At 44.4% G+C, this 25,483-nt stretch overlaps 1 protein-coding gene across 7 annotated transcripts in view; it reads left to right on the forward strand.

The window, feature by feature from the left end:
• KIAA0319L (KIAA0319 like) overlaps positions 1-25,483 on the forward strand; it is a 90,991-nt gene that overhangs the window by 52,926 nt on the left and 12,582 nt on the right. For 6 of the 7 annotated variants that reach the window (XM_032361594.1, XM_032361597.1, XM_032361596.1 and 3 more), the window contains 12 exons: positions 1,742-1,843; positions 4,799-4,896; positions 8,271-8,358; positions 10,397-10,489; positions 12,453-12,585; positions 15,580-15,808; positions 17,295-17,418; positions 18,008-18,140; positions 19,888-20,036; positions 21,133-21,284; positions 21,792-21,930; positions 23,641-23,800. In XM_032361594.1, coding sequence (XP_032217485.1) covers positions 1,742-1,843; positions 4,799-4,896; positions 8,271-8,358; positions 10,397-10,489; positions 12,453-12,585; positions 15,580-15,808; positions 17,295-17,418; positions 18,008-18,140; positions 19,888-20,036; positions 21,133-21,284; positions 21,792-21,930; positions 23,641-23,800 — 1,600 coding nt within the window. Of the gene's footprint in view, positions 1-1,741; positions 1,844-4,798; positions 4,897-8,270; positions 8,359-10,396; positions 10,490-12,452; positions 12,586-15,579; positions 15,809-17,294; positions 17,419-18,007; positions 18,141-19,887; positions 20,037-21,132; positions 21,285-21,791; positions 21,931-22,114; positions 23,147-23,640; positions 23,801-25,483 lie in introns of those variants that run through there. The other variant, XM_032361599.1, reaches the window with a different exon arrangement.

Consider the following 25,483-nt stretch of genomic DNA (forward strand, 5'->3'; position numbering starts at 1 on the left):
TTTTTTTTTTTTTAAAGATTTTATTTATTTATTTGACAGAGAGAGAAATCACAAGTAGGCAGAGAGACAGGCAGAAAGAGAAAGGGAAGCAGGCTCGCCGCTGAGCAGAGAGCCCAATGTGGGGCTCGATCCCAGGACCCTGGGATCATGACCCGAGCCGAAGGCAGAGGTTTTAACCCACTGAGCCACCCAGGCGCCCCCACTTCAGAGAATTCTTATTCAGCCTCCTAAGGTGTCTAAATGGTGAAGTTTCCATAAGGAAGATTTCATTTCTTCTTCAGTGCAGTGTTCCTAAGGAGACAGCTACATCTCAAATTTCATGATTGTCTAGGAAGTCCTTCTTACCCCTCAGTCTTGAAATATGAGTGGATCAGTCATTTGTTTGTTTTAAGCTCTTTAGTTCCTAGGTCTCATACCAAATAATAATTATTGTCAGAGAAATAAGATTTACATAGTAGTGGTTCTCAACAACCTGCAAACATTTTGGGCATGCTACTGACACCTAGTGGCTGGAGGCCTGGGATCCTGCCAGCTGTCAGGCAGTGAACAGGACAATTTCCCCCACCCCCACAACAAAGAATTATCTGGTCCAAAATGTCAGTAGTGCCAAGGTTGAGAACCCAGACATGTATGAAATAGCTACTGAAATAGTGTAAGACTGTATTGAAAATATACTGTATATAGCTGTTAGCTAACGTGGGTATTCAAAAAATGCTGAGGTACTTCATTCAGAAAGTAGATAAGTTTGAACCGAAATGGTCTGAGAAGATTTCTTGGAGAGAAGACTGGCTTTAAGCTAGAAACAAAGTACTGATTGAGAATAAAGCAAGCATACATCCCAGTTGAAGGAAATAGCATTAGTAAAGTCCCCAAGTGTAGACCATGTCTCCCATGGAGCACAGGAAGGAAAATGAATATAATTAGAGGCAGAATTGGGTAGGAAGTGTGAGATAGTGTGATCAGATGGTAATGGTTTTCTAATGCCAGGTTGGCAGTTGGCCTTGAATGTGGTATGGGAGTGGGGATTCTTAAGTAGGAGAGTAACATGGTGGGGGGAGTATTATGGAAAAACTAATGATGGTGGGTGTTTTAGGAAGACAGAATGGATTAGAGTGGGGAGTTCTGGCAGAGGGAAGACCAGTTAAGACTCTTGGAATAACCTAAGTCTGTGGTTGTAGCAATTGGAATAGAACGAAATTAAGGCTGTCTTTGTGATCAACATTTGGCTTCTCTTTTTGGAATTTTATAGATGTATTTTATTAGAAAGTTGTTTATCAGCATATAGGTGATCCTTGAAATACTGTTGAACTTGAAATACTGTTGAATCCATGGAAATTACTATATAAAGAGGGCTTATGGATAGACTATAGTTAAAATACAGTGGAGAAAAACTCAGAGACAGAGGAATAAAAGTAGAATAATATGGTGTCATGTAATACGAGCGTTTCAATATCGAGGCAGTCAGCAGTATTAGATGCCACTGAAGTAAAGGATGCGGGTTGAGAAACAGTTACTGGATTTGCTAAGGAGCTGTTTGTGGATGACCTCAAAAGATCTTTCTCAGTGGGAAAATGGGGCAGAATAAGATTTCAGGGGATTAGAGAGTAGGTAAATAATGAGGAAATAAAGGCAGTAGCTGAATATATTGTTTATAAAAGAAATTTGGCTCCAAAAGGATGGAGAGGAATAAGGTAGTCTGGCTCTAATTTCTTATCTCTTATTTCTTTCCTTTTGTTTCCAGTTATGAAGGAACTGGTGGTATCTGCTGGAAAGAGTGTCCAGATTACCCTGCCTAAGAATGAAGTTCAGTTAAATGCATATGTTCTCCAAGAACCACTTGAAGGTAAAACATCCCCTTGGTTACATTTGGATAATGTTTTAATTTATGATATTTACGTACCTTAACTCATTTACTCATTGCAGCAGTCCTGTGAGAACAGGCACAAATGTTTATCTGTTGTGAGAGGCAATATAATATAATGTTTGAAATCATGGGCTTTGATGTTAAGCCTGGGTTCAAATCCCAGCTCAGCTAGACATTAGCTGAATGATTTGAAGCAAATTATTTTTATGCTTGCATTTCTATCTCAGTAAAACGAGGATAATAATTTCTATTTCATAAGGTTACTTTAAGGGCAAAATGAAACAGTACACAAGGGACCTACCTCAGTGCCTAGCATGTGGGTGATGCTTATTAAGTGGACACTGGATTATACCCCTTTAAAAGAGGAAGCACCTGAGACTGAGGTTAACCTATTTATTTTGTCCAAACAGCTAGTAAATAGCAGAGATAGAACTTGTAGAGGAGTTATTTAAGACTATGGCTAATAGAGATTTGACATTTACAAAAAAAAGGAAGACAGGGCTCCTGGGTGACTTGGTTGGTTAAGCGTCTGACTCTTGATTTCAGGCCAGATCGTGATCTTAGGGTGGTGAGATTGAGCCCCACTTGTCCCTCTCCCTCCCTCCATTTGTGCTCTCTCTCTCTCTCTCTCAAATAAATAAATAAATAAATAAAGTAATTAATTAATAAAATCTTTAAAAAAAAAAAAGACAGGCCCAATGTGATATATAAAATTGGGATCTATGAAATACATAAATTAGGGGATGCTGCATTCATTATTTAAGAAAACTTTTATAATATGAGCATCCCTTTCGCCTTTGAAATATATATTAGTATATTAATAATACCAACATTTGGCTTAGAAACACACATGCTTCCATAGTGAAGTATACTTTGATGGAAAATGATTGCATTGGGTTTATGCTACTCTCATTACAGGGTTAGTCAAAATCGAATGCCATACTTTAGGATTCAGGATTAGGTACACACCTTTCTTATACAGTAGTCCCGCTTTCTAATGGGCCTATTACCAACTAGTGTATTTATGCAAAAGTACTTTTCCAGAACCTAAATGCCCTCCTCATTCTATATTTCTACCCTCAAATTGAGGTTTCCTTATCAGTTTATTCTACCTTCCTCTAGAGAAGCTTTATCCGGACTCCCTCTGGTGGTAAGTTCAGGTGACTGAATTTGGTGGCCTTTGAAGATGGTGAGAACTGCCATGAGCTGCAGTTGCCTCCACTGTTTTGTGAAAAGCACTGGAGTCTGCTTTATTTTCTTGTCTGACCCCTATTTGCATATACATGTCTGTGAGTTGCTGTCACCTTGTAGATCAGGACATGGGTTCTATTTAAAGAGGGCTTAGGGATTTTAGTTAAAATATAGTGGAGACTTTTATGAAGTCTAAAACACATAGGTTGAGAAAGAGATTCCTTTCAACTGTCCTCTCCACGGGTTGTTCAGCTACCAGATACATGAGATGAATGGTTTCAAACTTTCACAGATTGGGGACAAGTGAACAGGACCAGCTCTGCCTACTCATTCTCCCCCTCATCTCCTGTGGCAGCCCTTGAAGCACCCCTCAGGATTGCTCTTGGGTTCGGAGGCATAGTTTGAAAACCACTGCCCTAAATCATTTAAACCAGAATTCTGTCTAGCAGACCTGTCATCAGTTGTTCCTACCCTTGGGTAAATTTTTGGCTGTGAGGCATAATTCATCCCCCAAACTTTTCTGTCCTAGGAATATTGCCTTTTCTTGAAATTGCATTGCCAGCCTGAAATATTGTAGAATTGTCAGTTCCCAAACTAGTGTGAGTCTGTTTTCTGTGTGGAAGAAAAATTTCCAACTTTAGTTGGAAGGTCATCTTTTAGCACCAGTCCCATGGCTGCCGCTGCTTTCCTGCTTCTCACCTGACCTGACTTCCACAGAATATATGTGTGAGAGCTGCCCAGGCATGATGACTGTCCAACACATTGCTAGTATTTTGGAGAGGAAGGAAGAGTGATAGATCTTGCATCTCAAGCTTATAAAATAAAATCTGGTCTTCAGATGAAGGCTATCTTGGAATTTGATTCTATGTGCTAACTTACTTTCGAACTCATGAACTGAGAAAGAGATGACCATTCTCTGTTAAGCTTTTGAAGTTTCTTCTCTTTTCCTTTTATTTTCCTTCTGGGTAGTAACATAAACTAAGCCTTCATACCCGTCCCCATCTGTCCCTCATCAGATGTGAATTTCGTTTCCCCCCAAATTTAAGACCACTTTCATGGGGGTGGGATTCCATTTAGATAACGGGATCCTGTCCTTGTCCTACCCAGTCATACAGTCTGAGCTACAAATGAGGACCATTTAATGCTTCATTTGATCTTAATTAATTTCAGTGGGGCCTGTTTTAAATGGGCCATCCCCTGCCATCTTCTGCAGTGTGTTATTTAGCTCAGCAGGAATGAAGTAGCTCTTTTAACTCACCAGGGTGTGATGACCTCAGTGAGACAAGCATTGTTAGCACTCTGTAAAAAAGCTATTTTTGAACCATGTTATTTAGAAGTCATGGCTGTGTTCTTTGTTGCAAAAGAAGTTTTGCAAGAAAATGGCCTTTGTTCCCAGTGAGTTCATCTATAGTGGTTGATAGGGCTTATATTTTCACTGTGATGCCATACCGTGAGCAACCTGGTATTTGGAAGGAGGATTGGCCTCTTTCAAAGGGAGACTGGCTGTGCTGCAGGAGAGAGCACTGTTGGGAGAGGGTGGAGGAAGCCCTGACTGTAGCTGAGTCAGCAGAATCCTCCCTTTCTTTGAACAAGGCGTTTGGTTTCCTATAGGCTCTGGGGTGGAATCTTCAAAACTGAGGCCTTGTCAAGATTTAGGAGAGATTTGTTATTGGCAGGCTGTGCGGCTGCCCTCTTTGTGTGTGGGTGTGTGTTTTCATGATTTCTGTAACTGCCCTTCTATAGGAGAAACCTACACCTACGACTGGCAGCTGATTACTCATCCTAAAGACTACAGTGGAGAGATGGAAGGGAAACATTCTCAGATCCTCAAACTGTCCAAGGTGAATTTGCTTCCTCTCACTTGCAGGGCTGGCGAAGAGGTGCTGACCATTTTCTAAAATGTAGAATGTAGAATTTTCTGTTCACACTTAAATCAGGAACAATCTTTCAGAAGTGAATCCTCCAAAAGTCTGGCTGACATCCAGTATTTGTTAGTGTATGATTCTCAAATGTTCATTTATGGTGAGAAGACTATAAGCATGGTGGTGATAGCTGAAAATATACACTAAACAGCTTTTAAGGGTAACATAAGGATTTTAGAATTTGGGAGATAAGCTAAGTTTTTTTGTGGCCACAAGACTGTGTAAATTGGCTCAGCCTTTTTTGGGATTCAGTGTAGTTATTAGGAACCATAAAAGTGTTCATATCCTTTAGCCAGGCAGTCTCATTCATTCGTTCATTCTTTTTTTCTTTAACAACTGTTCATCGCACACTAGTTATGTATCAGGCGGCTGGATTGATCAAAATCTTCACATTCAAGGACAGTAGAGTCTCACCAGTGATACTGGCCAGAAGCAGACAATTATAACAGGGGATGCACTAGGTCAGTGCATGGAGTATTGAAGCCCTGGGGAGTTTGATTTCTTAGAGTTTACCGAGTGGGGTCATGACAGTGACTCACTTTCTTGGTAAAGGGTGGAGTGTTGATGCAGGGGAAGCAATGTCCACTGGGCCAAACAGAAAATGTGGCAGAAAGGGAATTGTGTGTGGTTCAGCATGACTAGACCCTCTGGCATGAGAAGGGCAATGGCACAAAGTTGGAGAGATGCATGAGTCGCAGAGTGAAGACTGTGAATCTTATGCACAGGAAATATGGACCCTTTGAAAGGTTTTAGACAGCAGAAAGACTAGTTCAGGTTTTCAGTTTAGAAAGCTTACCCTGACTGCAAATAAGACTCAATCTGGGGAAGCCAATTGAGAATCTGTTGAAAGATGTAGGTGTGAGATGGTGATAGCCTGGGCTGAAAAACAAATAAAACTTAAGCTCATAATATGTGCCAGACACAGTGCTAATTGTTTTATGCACTAACCGACCCCAAGATGTAGATACTAATACCTGTTTTATATGACAAAACTAAAAATTAGAAAAATAAAGTAATTTAGCCAAGGTTCACAACGCTATTAAATGGTAGGTTTGAACTGGAACTTTCCATCCCTGAGGCTTTTTTTTAACTTTGCTATGATGGTTGAAATCTAAGGTGATGGCATTGTGAATGGATAGAAGTGAGTGGATGTCAGGAGTATAATGGAGGTTGACTTGGTGAGGCCTGGTGATCAAGTGATGGGGTGGCGGTGTTGGGGAAGGGAGGTCTAGGATCATTCTAGCCTTTTGGCTCAAGCATTTGGGTAGATGTTGGCACAACAGTGGTGATATTCACTAAAATGAAGAACACAGAAAGAGGAGCAAGTTTGGATGAGGTTTGCAGATGATTAAATAATTTTTAGACAGAGTAATTTTGAGGTGCCTGTGAAGTAGCTGGGACTCAGGGACTAGAGATCAGAACACAGGTCTGTGCTAGAGAGAGAAATTTGCACACCAGCCTCAAACAGATGACATTTGAAGTCGTGGTAATGTATGAGATCATCCCGACAGAGTGTGTAGAGTGCAGTTGGAATCCTGGGGAGCACAGTGATTAAAGGTGTGCAAGGAAGAAGAAATTGAAGGAAATGAGAGAAGTGTAAGCCAAGGAACGAGAGCTTTCCAAGAAGAAAAACATCAAAAACACTAGTCAATTAGCATTTGCTCAAAGATCATTTGGAAGAAAGGAGGAACTTCATTCGTCTGAAAGATGTTTATCACAGTATTGGTTAGAATAGTAAAAGCCTGGAAACATCCTGGATGCCAACAATGTGGAATGCTTATGTGATATGACACGTGTACTCGTGCACTATTCTTCAGCGTTGGAAGTGACCATTAAAAAGACTGTTATAGAGACGCCTGGGTGGCTCAGTTGGTTGAGCAGCTGCCTTCGGCTCGGGTCATGATCCCAGCGTCCTGAGATCGAGTCCCACATCGGGCTCCTTGCTCAGCGGGGAGCCTGCTTCTCCCTCTGCCTCTGCCTGCCATTCTGTCTGCCTGTGCTCGCTCTCTCCCCCTCTCTCTCTCTGATAAATAAATTAAAAAAAAAAAAAAGACTGTTATAATGGGGGAAGGTGCGTATGGTAAATGAACAGAAGGAAGAATAATAAAAAGCTTGATGCAGGTTTTTCTTTCTGATCTGCCATCTGCAGTGGGACTGCCGCCAAGATGCAGATTTTTGTGAAAACCTTTACAGGGAAGACCATCACTCTTGAGGTTGAATCCTCAGAGTAGAAAACATAAAGGCCAAGATCCAGGAATTCCTCCTGATCAGCAGAAACTGATCTTTGCTGGCAAGCAACTGGAAGGTGGATGGACTTTGTGTGACTACAGCATTCAAAAGGAGGCCCTTCTTCATCTTGTGTTGAAACTTCGTGGTGGGGCTAGAAAGAAGGAAGGAGTCTTGCAGCACTCCCAAGGAGAATAAGCATAAGAGAAAGAAGGTTAAGCCAGCTGTCCTGAAATACCAGAAGGTGAATGAGAATGGCAAAACCAGTCACCTTCATCGGGAGTGCCCTTCAGACATTCTGGTGGTAGATGTTGTCTGACTTACTGCTTCAGTAAACCAGAAGACCAGAGTACTTGTGTATGGGTTAATAAAAGACAAGAATTGACACCAACAACAAAAAGCTTGATGCACACCTTGATTCTAACTGGAGCTTGAAGGTCGAGTTCCTAGAGGTAGTGGTCACATCTTACTCCTCTCCAAACTGCAAGTCTAGGATAATGTCCAGCATCTAATTGGCTCTCAATAAATGTTTGTTGAACGAATGAACTATTTAAAAGCCATTCTTTGTATGTGGTCAAGGACTGGAAGAAAGTAAGAGAAATAGGATTAACTGGTGTGTTAGGACAGTGGGATTGTGGGTGATTTTCTTTCTTTTATATTATGTTTATATAGATAGTGGAAATCAGAAGGGGAAAATATTCAGATATTTGGGAGCTATTTGGTATTTTTACAAAATGATTTTCTTTGCAGAGATGATTATTTTAATTTCATAACTCTATGAAATAGAATGGTTGGGCCCTTAATGTTCTTCTGAAAAGAAAATGGGAGTACAGAGATATTGAATTCCCTTTTGTTGTTCTAGAGTCAGCTAGTAATAAGATTCACATTAAAAGCTGTGGTTTTTTAGTTTATAATTCATTGTTTCATCTCCTCAGCTGGTTTACTCTCTCCATTTTGGAAACTATGCAGGAGTGCAGTATCAGCATGGGAAGTTCAGATACATGTGTTATTTTAAATAGAATTACTGCCCTTTTGGTTGTCTAAAAGATCTTCTCTCACTTCTGCAGCTTACTCCAGGCTTATATGAATTCAAAGTGATTGTAGACGGTCAAAATGCCCATGGGGAAGGCTATGTGAACGTGACAGTAAAACCAGGTATGAATTTCCCAGCCCTGGCTGAGTCTCCATTGCTTCCTCTGCAGGATTCCCAAAGACAGAGAGATTTGACTTGAAGGGTTTTTAATTCCCATTGTTGTTGTTGTTCTTTTTTTTTAGTGTATGTATTGGGCAATTCTGTAGTAAAAGGTTAGGGCCGGGGGCGCCTGGGTGGCTCAGTGGGTTAAAGCCTCTGCCTTTGGCTCAGGTCATGATCCCAGGGTCCTGGGATCAAGCCCCGCATTGGGCTCTCTGCTCAGCAGGGAGCCTGCTTCCTCCTCTCTCTCTGCCTGCCTCTCTGCCTACTTGTGATCTGTCAAATAAATAAATAAATAAATAATCTTTAAAACAAACAAACAAACAAAAAAAGGTTAGGTTGGCAGAGTATATACTTCAGTTCTAGTTGGAACCTTTGGCTGGGCAGAGGAGTATTAGTCACATGGCCCCCATTAGTCACATGGCCCGAGCAGTAGCCTCTGTCTGAGAACTGCTTCTCCAAGTAGGTCATGCTGACAGAGGACCATGTGTTGTGATTAAGAGACACAAGAAAGCCAGGAGCCTGGGAGAAGCATGTAGAAGGAGAACCAGCCAAATGACTGGCTCTTTCTGATCTCTTTCCAGATACGGGTTTTGTACACAGAATTCCTCATTTAAACCCTGCCAGTCTTTTTTCACCTTGGAAAGCAAATCCTGTCATCCTTTTTAAGTGATCCACCATTGATAAATTGCAGTGCAATAACAAAGTATCTTGTTTTACATTTTTTTTTTTTTTTTTAGGGAAATTTGGGGCAAATTGGAGAGTGACATATACATTGGCACAAATTCTTAATACTGTTTTCTGTCTTTGTTGGTAATAGATTTTCTATTTGCTCCTTGAACTCTGTAGTCAAGGTAATCCTTTCACCTTCCTAAAAATGTGTTTAACATAAAGACTGTTGGATTTTTCTCCCAAAGAAAAAGCCACTGGGTTTGTAGCTTGTAGTCATTTGAGTGGACCGAGCAGTTTGTGACCCTGCCATCACTCAGGCCTAGACACAATCAGCTTAGGGATGGCTGGGAAATCATCCGTTCTCTTTTCAGCATAGTCTGTGCCAAGGGATAGTTTATCGAAGCCCTTTTTGCGCAAAGCTTGTTTGTTGTCCTCCTCTATTCAAGCTTGTGTCACTGTAGTCCTTGTCATGAACGAGATAGCACGTGAGCATTGAAAGCGTGCCCTAGGCATGGTCTTAGGAGTTGTCAAGTTTGGAAGAGCTCTGATGCTTCCATGTGTCTTATGCTGGAATGGTAACCTGGTGTTGTAACTTTCCATTCGGTGATGCTGCACCCATCAGTTATGTAATGGAAACTAATTTATAATTCACCCACATAGGCCTGCTCCTCCTGTAATTTATAAAGGCCCTCTTCCGTGATCCCAGGGTGCTGGAATTGAGCCCTAAGTTGGGCTCTCTGCTCAGTGGGAGCCTGCTTCTCTTTCTCCCTGCCACTCCCCCTGCTTGTGCTCTCTTTCTCATAAATAAATAGATAAAATCTTTACCAAAAGAACTGAAAACAAAACCCAGCTTCCAGGACACCTCGTGGCTCAGTTGGTTAAACATCTGCCTTCAGGGGCGCCTGTGTGGCTCAGTGGGTTAAAGCCTCTGCCTTCAGCTCAGGTCATGATCTCAGGGTCCTGGGATCGAGCCCCACATCGGGCTTTCTGCTCAGTGGGGAGCCTGCTTCCTCCTCTCTCTCTGCCTGCCTCTCTTCCTACTTGTAATCTCTGTCAAATAAATAAATAAAATCTTTAAAAACAAAAATAAAAACAAACATCTGCCTTCAGCTCAAGTCATGATCCCAGGGTCCTGGGACTGAGCCCCACATTGGGCTCCCTGTTCAGTGGAGAGCCTGGTTCTCCCTCTCCTGCTCCCCCTGCTTGTGCGTGCTCTCTCTCTCTCTCTAATGAGTAAATAAAGTCTTTAAAAAATTGAATAAATAAGAACGGCTAAAATTTTTTTTAAAAAGCTTCTCTTCTAGTGTTTTCTGCCTTGTTTTCTTGCAGAGCCCCGGAAGAATCAGCCTCCTGTTGCCATTGTGTCGCCACAGTTCCAGGAGATCTCTCTGCCAACCACTTCTACAGTCATTGATGGCAGCCGTGAGTACTTATCTACACATGATGTCTTAGAAGAGCATTCACTGTGAACCGTGGTAGAAAACGCTATGGAAGATTTGGGGCCAGAGGTACCTGGGTGGCTCAGTTGGTTAAGTGCCCAGCTCTTGATCTCAGCTCAGGTCTTGATCTCAGGGTTGTGAGTTCAGGCCCTGTGTTGGGCTCCCTGCTGGGTGTGGAGCCCACTTTTAAAAAAAAAAAAAAAAAAAAGAAGATTTGGTGCCACCTATGTCAATATTCTGGTTAGGCCCATCTTCTTGACCATGTTATGGGAAGACTGCCCATCTCAAGCAACTGATTAGGAAGTAAAAACTGGACAGACCCTATTTAAAAACCCCATGTGACTTGTTTGAAGTAATATTTCTGCTCTTTTGAGATGGTAAGAAAGGGGGATTTTGCAGATGTTTAGCATTATTTTGTATGAAACTTGCTTGTTTTCAAATTTGCTTAGATAGAGTCACCATTCTCAGCTATAGAAACAAAGCTCCTTCCTCTTGTGCAAGATAAGTAACTGAGGGTCTCGGCTGGGAGCCCTCCCACAGTGTGCACGGCTGACTGGATTCTTGTCAGCCTCCTCCCGGAGAGACTCCCAGAACATGCTCCATGCCCCGACTGGGCTCGTGAACATTTCACCCTTCGGAATAGTATCCCCGATGGGTGACATGAGAAGACTTGTGGGTCTTTGCCACTGAGGCTGGCTATGCGTGCAGGGGGTTTCAGGCCTGTCATCTCAGCAGTATTTACTTGGTCCCCTTGGAGGCGTAGTAAGGCCCTGCTACCCGATTGTCTTGCCAACAGTCATCCTAATGGCCAAGGCAGTACTGTTCTAGCAGAGGAATCTCCAGCGAGGTTTAACATTTTACGTAGAGGGAACTGGCAAGAAGAGGAGGGTGGAAGAATAGCAGGACAAGAGAGAAGAGAGAACAGGAAGAAGCACTTGTGAGAGCGGCAAAAAGGGTCACGTAGCCCCATTTTCTGTGTATTGGTGAATAGGTCAAAGTTAAATAATGTATAAGAGTGTATAGCGGAGACAATCACCGCGACTCCCATTTCCCAGCTAGCCAGTTGTCCTCCAGTCAATGGTATTAGTTTATGCTTCTTTCTGGAGACAGTCTCTGCATATGTAAGAAAATACGTATGTAGTCTTTAAGATAACACAGAGTACACGCTGTTGTGTACAGTGCTTGTTTCTCTATGTCGAAGAATTTTTCTGAATCAGTCCATGAAATAGTTTTGTTTTCTTTCTCTGATGGATTGCACAGCCTTCCGTTGAATGGCTGTGTATGTCCCTGTGTGGTTGTATCCTTGGCTTCAGTCAGTCTCTATTGATGACCGGTTAGATTATTTTTGGTCCTTTGCTGCTACAGAGAATGTTGCCATGAATAATCTTGTAAGCGTGACATTTAACACATGTGCAGATGAATCTGTAGGATAAATTCCTCAAAGAGAAATTGCAGGGGCAAAGACCAGTTATGCTAGGTTGCTGTTTATGGAGAGGGTATGAGCGTGGGCTTCCACCGTGACTCAGGAGAGGGTTTGCTCTGCACCTGTACCCACAGAGTGTGTTCTGAAACTTTGGCCTCACCAAGCAGGTAGGTTTAAAGAAACAGTATCTGAAGTGTAATTTAAATTTGCGTTTCTTTTATTTTAAGTAAGGTTTTATCTTTTCACATGTTTAAGAATTGTTGATTTTCCTTTTTTCGTACAGTAGCATTTTAACCAGAGGTTGCCTGTTTTGGGGTCCTTGGAAAACTACACAGTGGAATATTCATAGCGAGGCAGAATGACCCAATATTCCTAGGGGAGAAACACTCTGGAGAGATAGTCTGTCCTTTCATGAAGTTTTCCTAGCCTCACATCTCTGGGTAGTTGCCCTGGTTTGTGTAAGCTGGGTAAGTGCTGAGACCCAGCGCTCTCGTGTTGTAACTGATGTTTCTTTATGGTCAAGAAAGCACTGATGATGATAAAATCGTCCAATACCATTGGGAGGAGCTTAAGGGACCTCTGAGAGAAGAGAAGATTTCTGAAGACACGGCCATATTAAAACTAAGTAAGCTCGTCCCTGGGAACTACACTTTCAGGTAAATTAGGACCCTTCAAGTTTCCCTTAGGCTATGCTTTTCCCTTGTGGGTTTTACATTCTCCTAGAAGTAACTCTGACAGATATCAAAGTCATTATAGACTTGGTTGATGATAGAGCCTTTGGTTTCACACTTGATCTTAGCCAAAAGGCCGAGAAGCAATAGAACCTTTGGTTCCATTAGTTCTCTGAGTCCTGTTGGTGGCTGTGGTCACAACAGTGATGTTTCTAGGGCAACGGGCCTTGCATAGTAGATCAGGACCCACCACAGTTAACCATTCCCAAAGCTGTGCCTGGCAGATCCCCATTTTTGGGGGATTTCTGTCATTAAGTGAAAGGGCCTAGCTTCCTGTGCCTTTTCTCAGGAAAAATCTAGAAGGAACCCATTCCCATCTCGTCTCTTCCCTTTGGTAAATGCTTCCTCAACTTACAAGATCTCAAAGTCTTTACTTTGGACTAGCAGCTTATTTCAGTATGATTTGTAGGATCTTTTTCTGCTAGGGTTTTTAGAGACTTTGGTTCAAAGATAGTCCTGGGAACTCGTAGTCCGCATTCTAGGATGTGATTAGTAAGAGTGTGAGCTGACTCAAGAGTAGTCCTCTTTAGGTTTGCAAAACTCCTTGTCTGTTACAGAGCACTTGCATGTGAGTATCATAAAACAGCGTATGTACATGATATTAAATTCATTTTACATCTGAGCAAAATGAGGCTCAGTGTATTTACTAACTTCTCTGAGGTCACACATTTTAGCTAGAACTGAAGTACAGATTCTGTAACCAAGTCCGGACTCACTCTGTTCCACTCCTTGACCTGACCTTACATATTTTGTTCATGCTTCCTTGAATGCTCTTCTCAGTCCATCAGAGTTCTGCCCATCCTTAAGGACCTACTCAGTTTTCTGTGAGGCAGAGTAGACCCTCCTGAGGTTCCTCCGAGAGGAGGGAACATGTCTCTCCCAGAACCTTCTCTGTGGTGCAATAGTTTATTCGTGGGTGTCTCTCTTCCTCACTGGGTCTGTAGTTTACCAGGTTTTGACACTACCAGAGACAGTGACAGGTCCTAGAACAGCACCTGCCCTGTAAATAAATATGACTTAGCAGCACTCTTACTGACTTAAGACTTCAGATGAATGAAAGGCAGCTGCCATTCCACAAGGTTAGAGCCTTCTCATTGGCTTAAAATGGAAATGTGAGTTGGTTTTTACCTTCGATTTCTAATATAGGAGTTCTAACACTTAAGAAATTTAGCTTGGGCCAGGTTGATCCTTTTTAAAAAAGTAATAATAATAGTTCCTGCTTCTGGAACACTTACTGTGTGAGCTTGTGCAGGCAGTGGCTCATTTAATCCTATAGCAAGTATTATAATTACTATTTTTTGTAGATTAGGAAATTTAGGCACAGAGAGGTTAAGTAACTTGCCCAAGGTCACACAGGCAACATGACTTGAGTCTGCACTTTCAATCATAGTGTTTGGGCGGATGCGGTATTGGGAGTGATTCTTCTTTTCTGTCAGTTTCAATTTATGAAATGATGGGACTGGATTTGATTAGCATTAAGATCCAGTCTCTTTGGTTCCAGTCACCTTTCCTTCTCTCCTCCTTTGACATGGCAGTTGCCAGCCCTGTGGTCGGCTGCTCATCAGGTCCAGGATTCTCGCAGGCAAGCCTGGGACTGAGGTGAAAGAGTAAATGGGCAGCTGCCATCTTGCCATTTGTCTATAACTTGCTTCTGCTCTGAAATAGGAGACAAATAGGATATGTTAAAAAAAACAAAAACAAAAACCTGTGAAAACAACATGGAAAATGGAAAAAGAGGAAAATTTCTTTTTCTTCTTCAGATATTTGCTGATTGGCACATGTCTGTGTGTCTGATGTTTTTGTGCTCTTTCTCTAAAGGCTAAAATCCCCCAAATCCCCCTCAGGCCCTAGGTAAAAGGTGAGACTGTGGGATGCAGCCCCACAGATGTCTGGCTCTGTCTGTGGCTGGTGGTGAGATTTAAACAAACGACATGTCTTTTCTATGCTTTTCCTCTTTCTGTCAGCAAAATGGAAGGAACCCAAACCTCCTTGCTTGCTTATGCTCACATTTTGAGGTGGCAAGAGAAGCTTTAGGCTGTTCAGCTGGAAGGCATCATTTAGGTAAAAGCCTGCTCTTATAAATGAACATTTTTTTTTTCCTCTTGCAAATCCTGTTTCACACTGGCACAAGCTGTGGGGCTGTTGCGTAGGAGAATTCATTTGCATCTTGGGCTCCTGTCTTACCGGAGCCGGCCCTCCTGGTCCATCCCAGGGGCTGTCTGCCCAGGGCATCCCTTCTTGCGATGTGTGCATGGCTAAGGCAGGATGGCAGGAGAAGAGCGGGCTGCAGTCAGTGCTTGATCTATTCGGGGCCGCCTTTGAGCCCCGCGGCTTTAGGGGCCAGGGGTTAACTACACTTAAAACTTGGTTTCTGGGCTTTGTAGTCAGAGAACTGGGCTTGCATCTTGGCTCACTGTGTAGCCCTTGGGCAGGTGACGTAGCCTCTGTCAGCTTCCTGTCCAGGGAGATGGAGGACACCTACTTCATATGATTGTTGGGAGGGCCAGGGAAGACAGTGCCTGTGAAGTTCCCAGCGCACGGACAGGTGCAGGTGGCAGAGCAGAACGGTGCTGGCAATGTAGTGCCTGGATTCGCATTCTGACTCCACTCAAGCTTGGGCAAGTTACCTCTCTGTGCCTTAGTCTCCTCGTATATGTAAGGAGTAAAATGAGCGTTGTGCTTTATGGAACGGTTGTGAGGATTTAAGGAGATAGAAAGCACTTGGAACAGTGCCTGGCGCTTGGTCAGGGTGAGCATTTAGTCGTAGTCTGCCTGTCCGAGAAGAATGCATAAAGAATTGGTAATCATTTGGTACCCCTGCTGCCTTGGTATTTCTTAGCCTCAATATTTCAGTCCTCTCAGATCGCTGCCTCTTCCTTCAGCCCATCCCTGATTGCACTCCTTTCTCTGCCCTGCTAGCTTGACGGTGGTGGACTCTGACGGAGCAAGCAGCTCTACCACTGCAAGTTTGACGGTGAACAAAGCGGTGGATTACCCCCCTGTGGCCAATGCAGGCCCCAACCAAGTGATCACCCTGCCCCAAAACTCCATCACCCTCTTTGGGAACCAGAGCACTGATGACCATGGCATCACCAGCTATGAGTGGTCACTCAGCCCGAGCAGCAAGGGGAAAGTGGTGGAGATGCAGGTAGGAGGGAATGGCGTCCGTCTCTTCTTGCCCAGGAGAATTACAGCTGCTGGACTGGCTTGCCCTTATGAGCCTTATTTTTGCTCCCATTTTAATGACCAAAGCCAATCGATACAGAACGCTGAACACTAGAATTTAAAAAAAAAAAAAAAAACCTAGAAAATTTAAGGAGCCTTTAAGGAACACATTACCAAAACCTTTGTCTTCAATGTTTAGTATTAAAGGATGTGTTCTAGGATGATGCCAGAGAGCCAGACTACCCAAAGCCACAAGGGTACAGATTTTTTTTTTTTTTGAGAGAGAGCGCACTCATGTGTTTGGGGTACAGGGAGAGCAGGGAGGAGGGGCAGAGGGAGAGAGAGGATCTCAGGCAGGCGTCAGCTCAGCATGGAGCCTGACAGGGGCTGGATCCCATGACCCTGAGATCATGAAACAAGGTTGCAAATCTTAATGAGCTGTACTACAACTTGGAGTAGCCCAGTCGGCTCTCTGGACATACTTAGGAGACTAGACCTGCCACCGGGCACGTGAGGTAAGTAAATAAAACTGAGTAGGGCCTGTGGCAAACCAGACAACATAACCCCTGACTGAAGTGGTCAGCTGCGCCTCAGTGAGTTGTTGCCACATGGAAATATGGTCCCAGTATTCCTAGAGGGGCCCAGCTTTCCAAGAAAAAACAAATCTAGACCTGTATGTGAAAATTTCCAACTTTTGGGGCACCTGCCCGGCTCAGAGGAGCATGTGACTTTTTTGAGTTTGAGTGAGTTTGAGCCCCATGTTGGGTATAACAATTACTTAAAATCTTCGAAAAGAAAAAGAAAATCTCCAGCTTTTAAGATACTGCAGACCAAACAAAATGTCTGCACGCTGGATTCTGCCCAGAGGCTGTCAAGCTTTGTCCACTGTTCTAGAGGAAGTTCCTGCCTTGGAAGTTTGCCCTAAATTGTGTATAATGTTCCTTCTGACGCTCTGTGTTTCCAAATTGGAGGCCTGACTTAAAGCTCACATTTCACCTGGCTTTTGTTAGATATCCTGTTCGGTTTCTCTGCTGCTGCAGAATCTGCACAACCCAGCTGGCGACGGCACGGCATCGGCCGTAGCTGCCACGTGCTACTCAGGCAGCTGGGTTAAGATCACTGAGTGGCCTCAGCAGGAAGAACATGGTTTTAAAAGTGTGTTATTTTATTCTACACTCTTGGCCTCCTTTCTGGCTTGGGTCATAAAGACCGAACTTGGTTATCTCTGCACATTTTCCTGTCCTCCTCTCCCTTGTGAGAACTCGGACTTTATTTGAAACTGTTGCTGTCAGGGAAGGTTGTCCCCTTGAAAGGGGAGCCCTTTACTTTTAACAGGATGTCCCACAGTGTCTGATGCCACACGCAGTAGCTCTAGAAAACTAGGTGCATCATTTAGGCTGGAGTAGGACTTGTGTGACGTTGTGATTCTGGGAGTCTGCTTTCCCACTTGTCTGTATTTATACATGCAGGGGGTTAGAACCCCAACCCTGCAGCTCTCTGCCATGCAAGAAGGAGACTATACTTACCAGCTCACAGTGACGGACACCATTGGACAGCAGGCTACCGCCCAGGTGACTGTCATCGTGCAGCCTGGTAAGTTCTAGCCTTATCGTGCAGGCCCTTCTGCAGGCTGACCCCTTGTACTGTGCGGGACAAGAGGGTCTGGGTTCTGAGCTCTATGATGCTGGAGTGGGAGGTGGCAATCCACGGGCCACTGGCAACTGTGGTTGTCCATTTTGAGTGCTTGCTTCAGAGGTAGAGAGAGATAGGACTTCACAACCTCAGCTGTGGTCTTGCTCGTGGCTGGTTATTGTGCTTTCAAGGGGACATAGCAGATAGAGTTTCTGTTATCCCAAACTCTCCCATGGCCTTTAAGGGACAGCTTAAAGCCCACTTCCTCCAGAAGGCCCTACCTTATCACTCAGACCCTCTCTTCTGAACACCCAGAGCATCGAGTCTCAAATGTAGCATGGCATTACAACTTCATTACATTCCGCTGTATTCTTATAAAAAGGGTTCAGTCTTAATATTCTTCATTGTGCGCTCCCTGACCCACAGTCTCTGATAGTTTTGTGGGCTGAGAGGCAGAGTTCTCATGTCTTCCAGAACATATGTCCCTGTTAGTTCCTCTCCTTTCCCAGCTGAACCGCCTGCTTTTGACCTCTCTGTCTGTGTCTTCTAGAAAACAACAAGCCTCCACAGGCAGATGCAGGCCCAGATAAAGAGCTGACCCTTCCGGTGGACAGCACAACCCTGGATGGCAGCAAAAGCTCTGATGATCAGAAAATTATCTCCTATCTCTGGGAGAAAACACAGTGAGTATTGACGCAAAACCTTTACTGCTGCAACATCTCCAGGCCTTTGAAAGCAAGGACTTACTTGTGTTGAAGAGTTCACTTGCTTTTGCTGGCTTATCCAAGGGGGGTGACTGAGAAAGAAAAATTAGCCGTCCTAAACTTCAACTCTCAGAAAATGACAGAAAGTAATCGTTGTAAGAAAAAAAAAAAAACAGTGCTTGCCGTCAGCTAGTCTCCAGTTAGTACTTTGTGGTCCTGGTACTTTTACAGGTACAATCCATCTGCCGAAATGCACAGTTTAATTACACTTGAGAGGCAGGATGGAAGGGGTAATGGAGCAGAAAAATACCGTTGCTCAAAATTAACTGGGTAAGGCTGGCAGTGGGGATGGGGCAGAAAAGCTATTACAGAGAATTGAAAATTCATCTGCACAATGAAAACATTGCTCTGGTATCATTTCCTTAAAGACACCATTTACGAATTATGTTAATGAGAGGCCAAAGGCACTAACCAAAATAATAATAATTAAACTGGAATTACCTAATCGAACCGTTTCTGGTTCTCACAGTTTCTTTCAGCTTCTTTAAGCCATAACAAATGGAACTCAAATTGTATGCAGGATCCCACGGGAAGCAAAAGAATTCTAAGGAAGAGTTAAAAGCAATCTTAGTTTCCAAAGGTACCAATGACAGGACAGACTGAACTCTTTGTTTTATTTTTGTTTTTGATGAGGGCATAGAAATGGGTGGCAAGGGGCTATAACTTGACTGTAGAAGTGACTTGACTTAACGATTGCTGAGTTGGATTTTAGAAATTCTTTTCCTCGGCTCTTATCTCTTGTGGATAACCAAGTCTTCCTCAGCCCAGTGTGTTTGAATTATAACTGTTGAAGACATAGCTGATAAACCTTCAGCTGAGTTTCACTAGTGCCTACAGCAGAACTGATGCTGAGAGTAGCTTCTTGGAGATCTGCTTTGGAGGGATGACTGGGGCCAGAGATTGTAGATTTAAACAGCAAAACAAAGCAAAACCTAGGAGACTGCAGATTTCTCTTGTCATCCTATGATTTTAAGGAAAACTCTGGGGCATTTTGCTCCTTGGAATGTGTAGAGCTATGCCTGGGTGTTGGCACAGAGCTCACTCCCTGGCTGCAGGCTGCTGTGTGAGGCCCCAGGGGTGGAGGAAGGCTGCAGGGTGTCCGGGGTCCTCTGTGACCACTGTCCAGGAGCTGCAGGGAGCTTGGCTTTAGAGCTGCTGAGATGAGGATGGTTTTGCTGAGAGTTCCTCTGCAGCCTTGGCCCATTTCCTTTCCTTGACTTTTCAGTAGGAGGGAGTTTGGCGTGTGATTAAGAAACGCATCCTGCTCCTTTGCTGGCAAGAGCTGAACCAACTACTGGGCCAGAAATGCTTTTCAGAAACATCACTCTGAAATCATTCTTTTGATCAGAGACCTGCTCAGAGCACTTTCTTCCCTTTACAAACTGGAACAGCAAAGAGTTTGAATGTTCTAGAAATTCATAGAAAGGATAAAGCCAGACATGTTTAAAAGCTGGTGAATGGAATTTTCTGATCGGCAGGGGAGCCTGTATTTTGGGGCAAAATGACGCTCTGTCCAAATGGAATATTTTTAAACATGCCCTCTCAAGGGCTGGGAAACAATAGTTCGTGTCTCAGCTGAGGCAGTAATTGTCTGCTCCTGCTGAGTCAGGGACAGGAGAATAGCCGACAGGTACAACTCCACCCTCTGGTTTCTGTCTTTGTCCAGGGGACCTGATGGCGTGCAGCTTGAGAATGCTAACAGCAGTGTCGCCACTGTGACGGGGCTCCAAGTAGGAACCTATGTGTTCACCTTGACTGTCAAAGATGAGAGAAACTTGCAAAGCCAAAGTTCTGTGAATGTCATTGTCAAAGAAGGTACCTCCCTGCCCTTGGGTTGGTGCAGTCTCTGGGTCAGATACCTGAGGAACTGGGCATCTCCTTTTTTGGCAGCAGAAATTGACCAGAGATAAGGGGTGGCGGGGTAAACTGGGGAGAAGGGCAGCTGTTATGTGCTTCTAAAACAGCCTTTAGTTGGGAGTGAATGCAAGGTGAATTTTAACTTCTTGTCCCCCACCTTCCTTCTCAGTTGAATAGGGAAAGAATTTGTTTTTTTTTCCTTTGCATTTTTATTTTGCCTCCACTGATAAGCCCTGGGGTTTCTGTGGTTCTCCTGCTGGCTGCAGTGACACCTGCTGTCAGGCCTTAGAATGACTGTCATGCTCTTAGTTTCCTGTGGTCCTCTGTGAGCCTGTGGACCAGATGCCAGCACGAGGCAGGAGTCTGTGGGTTTGCTGAGGTTTGCAGGCCCAGACCGACGATGGCCCTGGGGGAGGGCTGTAAGAGACACGAGGGTCACTCCTGCTAGGGTGTCCGTGCTCAGCTGCTAGAGACTGCACACCAGAGTAAACAAGGCTGCAGGTGGGGCCCAGGAGAAGAGAGGTCTTTTTTTTTTTTTTTTTTTTTTTTTCTCCCCCCTCTCTCTCTGTTAGAGTATTAAGGAATAAAAGAAGATGTTGAAAAAATAACATTTTTAGGTCATATTTTGAAGAGAATGTGTGGTATCAGCTACGTGAAATCTAAAGTGTAAGGCTTTTTAGCCCAGTTGGGGTCTCTGTATCTAGTCACCACATGCTTCCCGAGAAGACACATGGAACCCTTTCAGGGAAGCTGCTAGGAAGACCCAGGAGAAGACTCAGCCCTCTCTGCTGGACGATGTCAGAAAAACATTTTGCTGGGCTGGGTTTTATTACCATGGAGAGAGGGGAACTGAAGCCTGGTCTTCACTGGGTCCTAACCCCCAACAGCTCATTGTCAAAAAAGCCCCCACTCTGCTGTTAGGTGCTGGCATGAATAGGTGCTTATGATAGTTTTCTCCATTTCAGATACTTTCGATGTAAATTTCCCCCTAAGCATCATGAAGAAGCATTCTTTCTTTTCCAGAATGTTATTTCACTGATATCTCTTTGGTTAGAAATGAACAAACCGCCTGTAGCCAAGATAACTGGGAATGTAGTGATTACCTTGCCCACGGACACAGCAGAGCTGGATGGCTCCAAGTCCTCAGATGACAAGGGAATAGTCAGCTACCTCTGGACCCGAGATGAAGGGAGCCCAGCGGCAGGGGTAAGTGTCAGGAGCCAGAGAGCTACACAGGGTCAATGTGATGAGATGGGGAGAGGAAACTGAGCCAAACATTCCAGGATCTGTTTCAACATGGGTGAGGGGTGGTCTCTTATGTCAAACCTGGATTGCCCTCTGAAATTCAGGGAACCCAAATGATTTGCCTAGCATTGCTCTGCAAGCTAGGATGCCCTAATTTTTTTTTTTTTTAAAGATTATTTATTTATTTATTTGACTGACAGAGATCACAAGTAGACAGAGAGGCAGGCAGAGAGAAAGGGGGAAGCAGGCTCCCCGCTGAGCAGAGAGCCTGATGCGGGGCTCGATCCCAAGAACCTAGGATCAGGACCTGAGCTGAACTGGATGCCCTAATCTTGCATCTGTGGGCTGCAAAGCTTTTACAAAGCAGGAGCTGCCCAGAGGGAGCTTAGTTATAACAAACAGCACCCAACCCCACAAAAGGAGTCTGGTTTTGCCCTTTGGTGTAGCCAGTGTTGTTCAACCCCACAGGAGGTGCTAAATCACTCTGACCACCACCCAATCCTCTTTCTTTCGAACCTGGTTGAGGGCACCTACACATTTCACCTGCACGTGACTGATGCGAAGGGGGAGAGTGACATGGATCGGACTACCGTGGAGGTGAAGCCTGGTGAGTTCATTTAGCACTGGGACGGGCTGGGAGTGCTGGCCTAGCCCAGCAGGACCTCGGACCTGGGCCCCTTTCCCCCGGTAGGACAGAGACAGGTGGCAAAGCCAGCTTCTAAACACTTGAGAAACCCTGAGCTGAAAAATCCTTGGAGACTGTTTCAACAGTACCCCTCCTCCCCACGCAGGATCATGGACCCCTGCTCCACCCCCCCATTTCCGATGGAGAAACGGAGACTCCCAGAGGGCAGGGCTTGCTCAGTGTCACACAGCAGTTGTGTCAGAGCCAGGCCCTCATGTCCCTGGTCCAGCACTCCCTCCTGTCCCTGTGATGGATGAGAGAGGGCTCTGGGTGCTTCGGGAATCTGAGCACAGGAATAACTTGAGTCATGATGTCTCATCACCACCCAGCTGCAGAAAACAATTTATTTTTATAAGTTGAGCCTCAGGCTTTATCTGACAGCCCAGGGAAGGTAAAGTAACTGGTATCCTTTACATTTTTCAGATTTGCAGAAATAAAATTTCTTTCTTAAATAGAACCGTGTTTTTATTTTGCTTTGAGGCTGATTTGGTATCAGGGAAGGAGTGAGTGTGGGGTGGGGTAGAGCTTTATAAATTCCTGAGCATCTGATGAGAAGGTATTAACTTTCAATCTACTCTTTGTTATATAGGCCAAGCTCATGTACAGATGTCTTAGATGGGAAGGGATCTTGGCGGATCTTCTAGTCCTTGTCCTGCCTCTATGAAGGACAACAGCCAAGACATGATAAAGTCTCTTCTGTGTTTCAAATCAGATCACAAATAGTCTACTAATTATGTAAATGATACATCAGGACAGGCAAATGGTGCATCCAGTTATGGGAATTAAGGTATTCTGAATAATCGCTTTTAACTTCCAAGTGCAGAGCAGTCTCTAGGACACAATCAGAAATGAAGGATAGTGGTCTCCCAGTTCTAGAGCTACAAGAACATCGTGCTCTGATATTGCTCTAGGGAAGTCCTTGTTTCTTGACCATCCAGATTTTTTGTGTGTTTACTGTCTTCAAACCTGTAGGGCTGATACAATTCCATTATCAATAAGATTGTTGAGATGAACATTTTCCTTCTCATTGTTGTAGACAAAGCATAGCAAGTCATTGAAAACTAGATTGTGGAGAGATTGTAGATATCCCCCACTCAGCCTGGAGAGCTCAGCAAAGTCAGCTGGGAAAAAGCTTTTATTATTATTATTATTAAAGATTTTATTTATTTGAGAGAGAGAGCGGGGGGAAGGGTAGAGGGCGAGAAACCTTTGTGCAGATTCCCCAGTGAGTGGGGAGCCTGATGCCTTTGTGACCTTGAGAGCATGACCTGAGCCAAACCAAGAGTCTGACGCTTAACCAACTGAGCCACCTCGGGCGCCCCAGGGCAGAAGCTTTTAGACCAGACCTCGAAGTGTTCTCTTCCGCACTCCCTTCACCAAACCTGTGGTCTCCCTGCTACGGCCCGATGCCCAGCTCACGTGTGGTAGTTGTCCAGATGGCATAGAGCTCTCCACGTCAGTCCTCGATTACATTACTGGCAGTTCAGTCTAGTCCCTTTCCACTTGCAGGAGGTCAGTTGCATTCCCGAATGCTCTCACTGCTTTCGCTCCTGTGCCAGAACGGATGCACAGTGGCAGGTCTGTGTTCACACTCCTCCTTCCAAAGCCATGACTGATCCACGTGCTTTCCAGATCCCAGGAAAAACCACCTGGTGGAGATCATCTTGGATGTCAACGTCAGTCAGCTAACTGAGAGGCTGAAAGGGATGTTCATCCGCCAGATTGGAGTCCTCCTGGGGGTGCTGGATTCCGACATCATTGTGCAAAAGATTCAGCCATACACGGAGCAGAGGTAGCTGGGAAATGGGGGGTGTGTGTGTGAAAAGGCAAGACCAGGGGCCCCCTGGGCTTCCCAATTGAGCTGAGAAGTAGTGTGGGTAGATAGAGAAGGGTGGGCTCTCTGACCAAGAACTGCTCATGGTTTCTGTTCCTTGAATGAACTTGTCTCTTCTAGCACAGGTCACATACTCAGTATTAGATATTGTAGCAGGGTGTTAGGTACCAGGTCATAGTCTAGTAGGGAAGACAGTCAGAATAAGCATATAACATTAATACAGGGTGAATTTGACAGACTGAGGTATCACGGAGACACAGGCAAGACCAATTAATTCTTTGAGAAGAGTAGGGGCAGGATGTGGTCCAGAGATTTTCCACCGAGCAAGCATAGAAAGACTCAGAGGAAATTCATAAAAGGGGAATAGCATGAGCCATGGTCCTGTGATATGAAAGTACAGAGTTTCCCCTGGAAGAAGTCCTTTGGTTTAGAGCACTTCCTAGGCCCCAGGACAAGGGGAGAGATGAGACCAGCTGTGCAGATGGGCAACAGTCACAAGCAAGCCAAGGAGTTTCGTTTTTATAAAAGTTTGCGAAGGCGGGGAGGACTCAAGTTTTGTATGTGTGAAGTTTTTGTTTTGTTTTTGAAGCAAGAAAATTTGGGTTTTTGTTTTGTTTTAGGAAGACCAGTACTATGGAGGCTACACCAAAATAGGGAGAGACGCAGGGTTGGGGAGCCTAGAACTAGTCTAGTAAAAAGGTAATAAAACCTAAGTTAAGGTAGTGGCAATGGAATAACAGAAGAGGAGAAGAAATGAAAAGAAAACAAAGGTAAATCAGAAGGACTTGGGGATCCTTTGGGGATGAAGGTGAATGAAGCATCAAACCGAAGGCTTTAGGTTTACATGCCTGGATGGATAGTGGACGCATTTACTGAAGTTAGGGATTCAGAAGGAATCAGTTTCAAAGAAAAGATAATGAGTTCAATTTTGACTGTTGCATTTTGGGTGTCTCATGGGTGATATGTAGAGATATTTCATCAGACAGTGGCAAGTATAGGTTGGAACTTGGGGTGGGAAAAAAAGCCAGAGATAGGGAGTCACGGCACACAGGCAGGAATCAAAGCCATGAGGACAGATGAGTCACACTGGGGGAGTGTCCGGCGTGCCAGAGAACCCCAGTATTTAAGGAGGAGGCAAGGAAAGAAGAGCCAGCAAAGGAAACTGGGAACCAATAGTAGAGGCGGGAGGAAAAGCAGATGGGAGCAGTCTGCTGGCAGGTGGGGGCTGCCAAAGGGTTCAGATGCCACAGAGGAAGAGTATGGTGAGGACATAAAACAGGCTTTTGGCTTTTTGATTGGGAGATCATTAGAAGTACAGCGAGAGGATTTTACTTCGATATTGGGGACAGAAGGCAAATTCATGTCATGGTTGGAGGATACAGAGATGGTAAATATGACGAGGCTGGAGCTGAAGAGAAGATGGGAGGTTGAAAGAACACCTTTCAAAGACAGGAGATACTCGAGCACTTTTATAGGTGCAGAGGAAAAGTAGAAGGTAGAGGCTGGGGAGGTGGCTTCCAAATGGGGGCAAGTCTGGGGGCCCAGCTGTGGGCGGAGCAGCAGCAGCACTTTCTCTGGAGAGGGGAGGAAGGGCGGGCAGCTGTGCTATAAAGGATGGATTCTGAAGCATACAGGTTGGTG

The sequence above is a fragment of the Mustela erminea genome, chromosome 10, assembly GCF_009829155.1.
Source record: "Mustela erminea isolate mMusErm1 chromosome 10, mMusErm1.Pri, whole genome shotgun sequence".
NCBI classification, from domain to species: domain Eukaryota; kingdom Metazoa; phylum Chordata; class Mammalia; order Carnivora; family Mustelidae; genus Mustela; species Mustela erminea.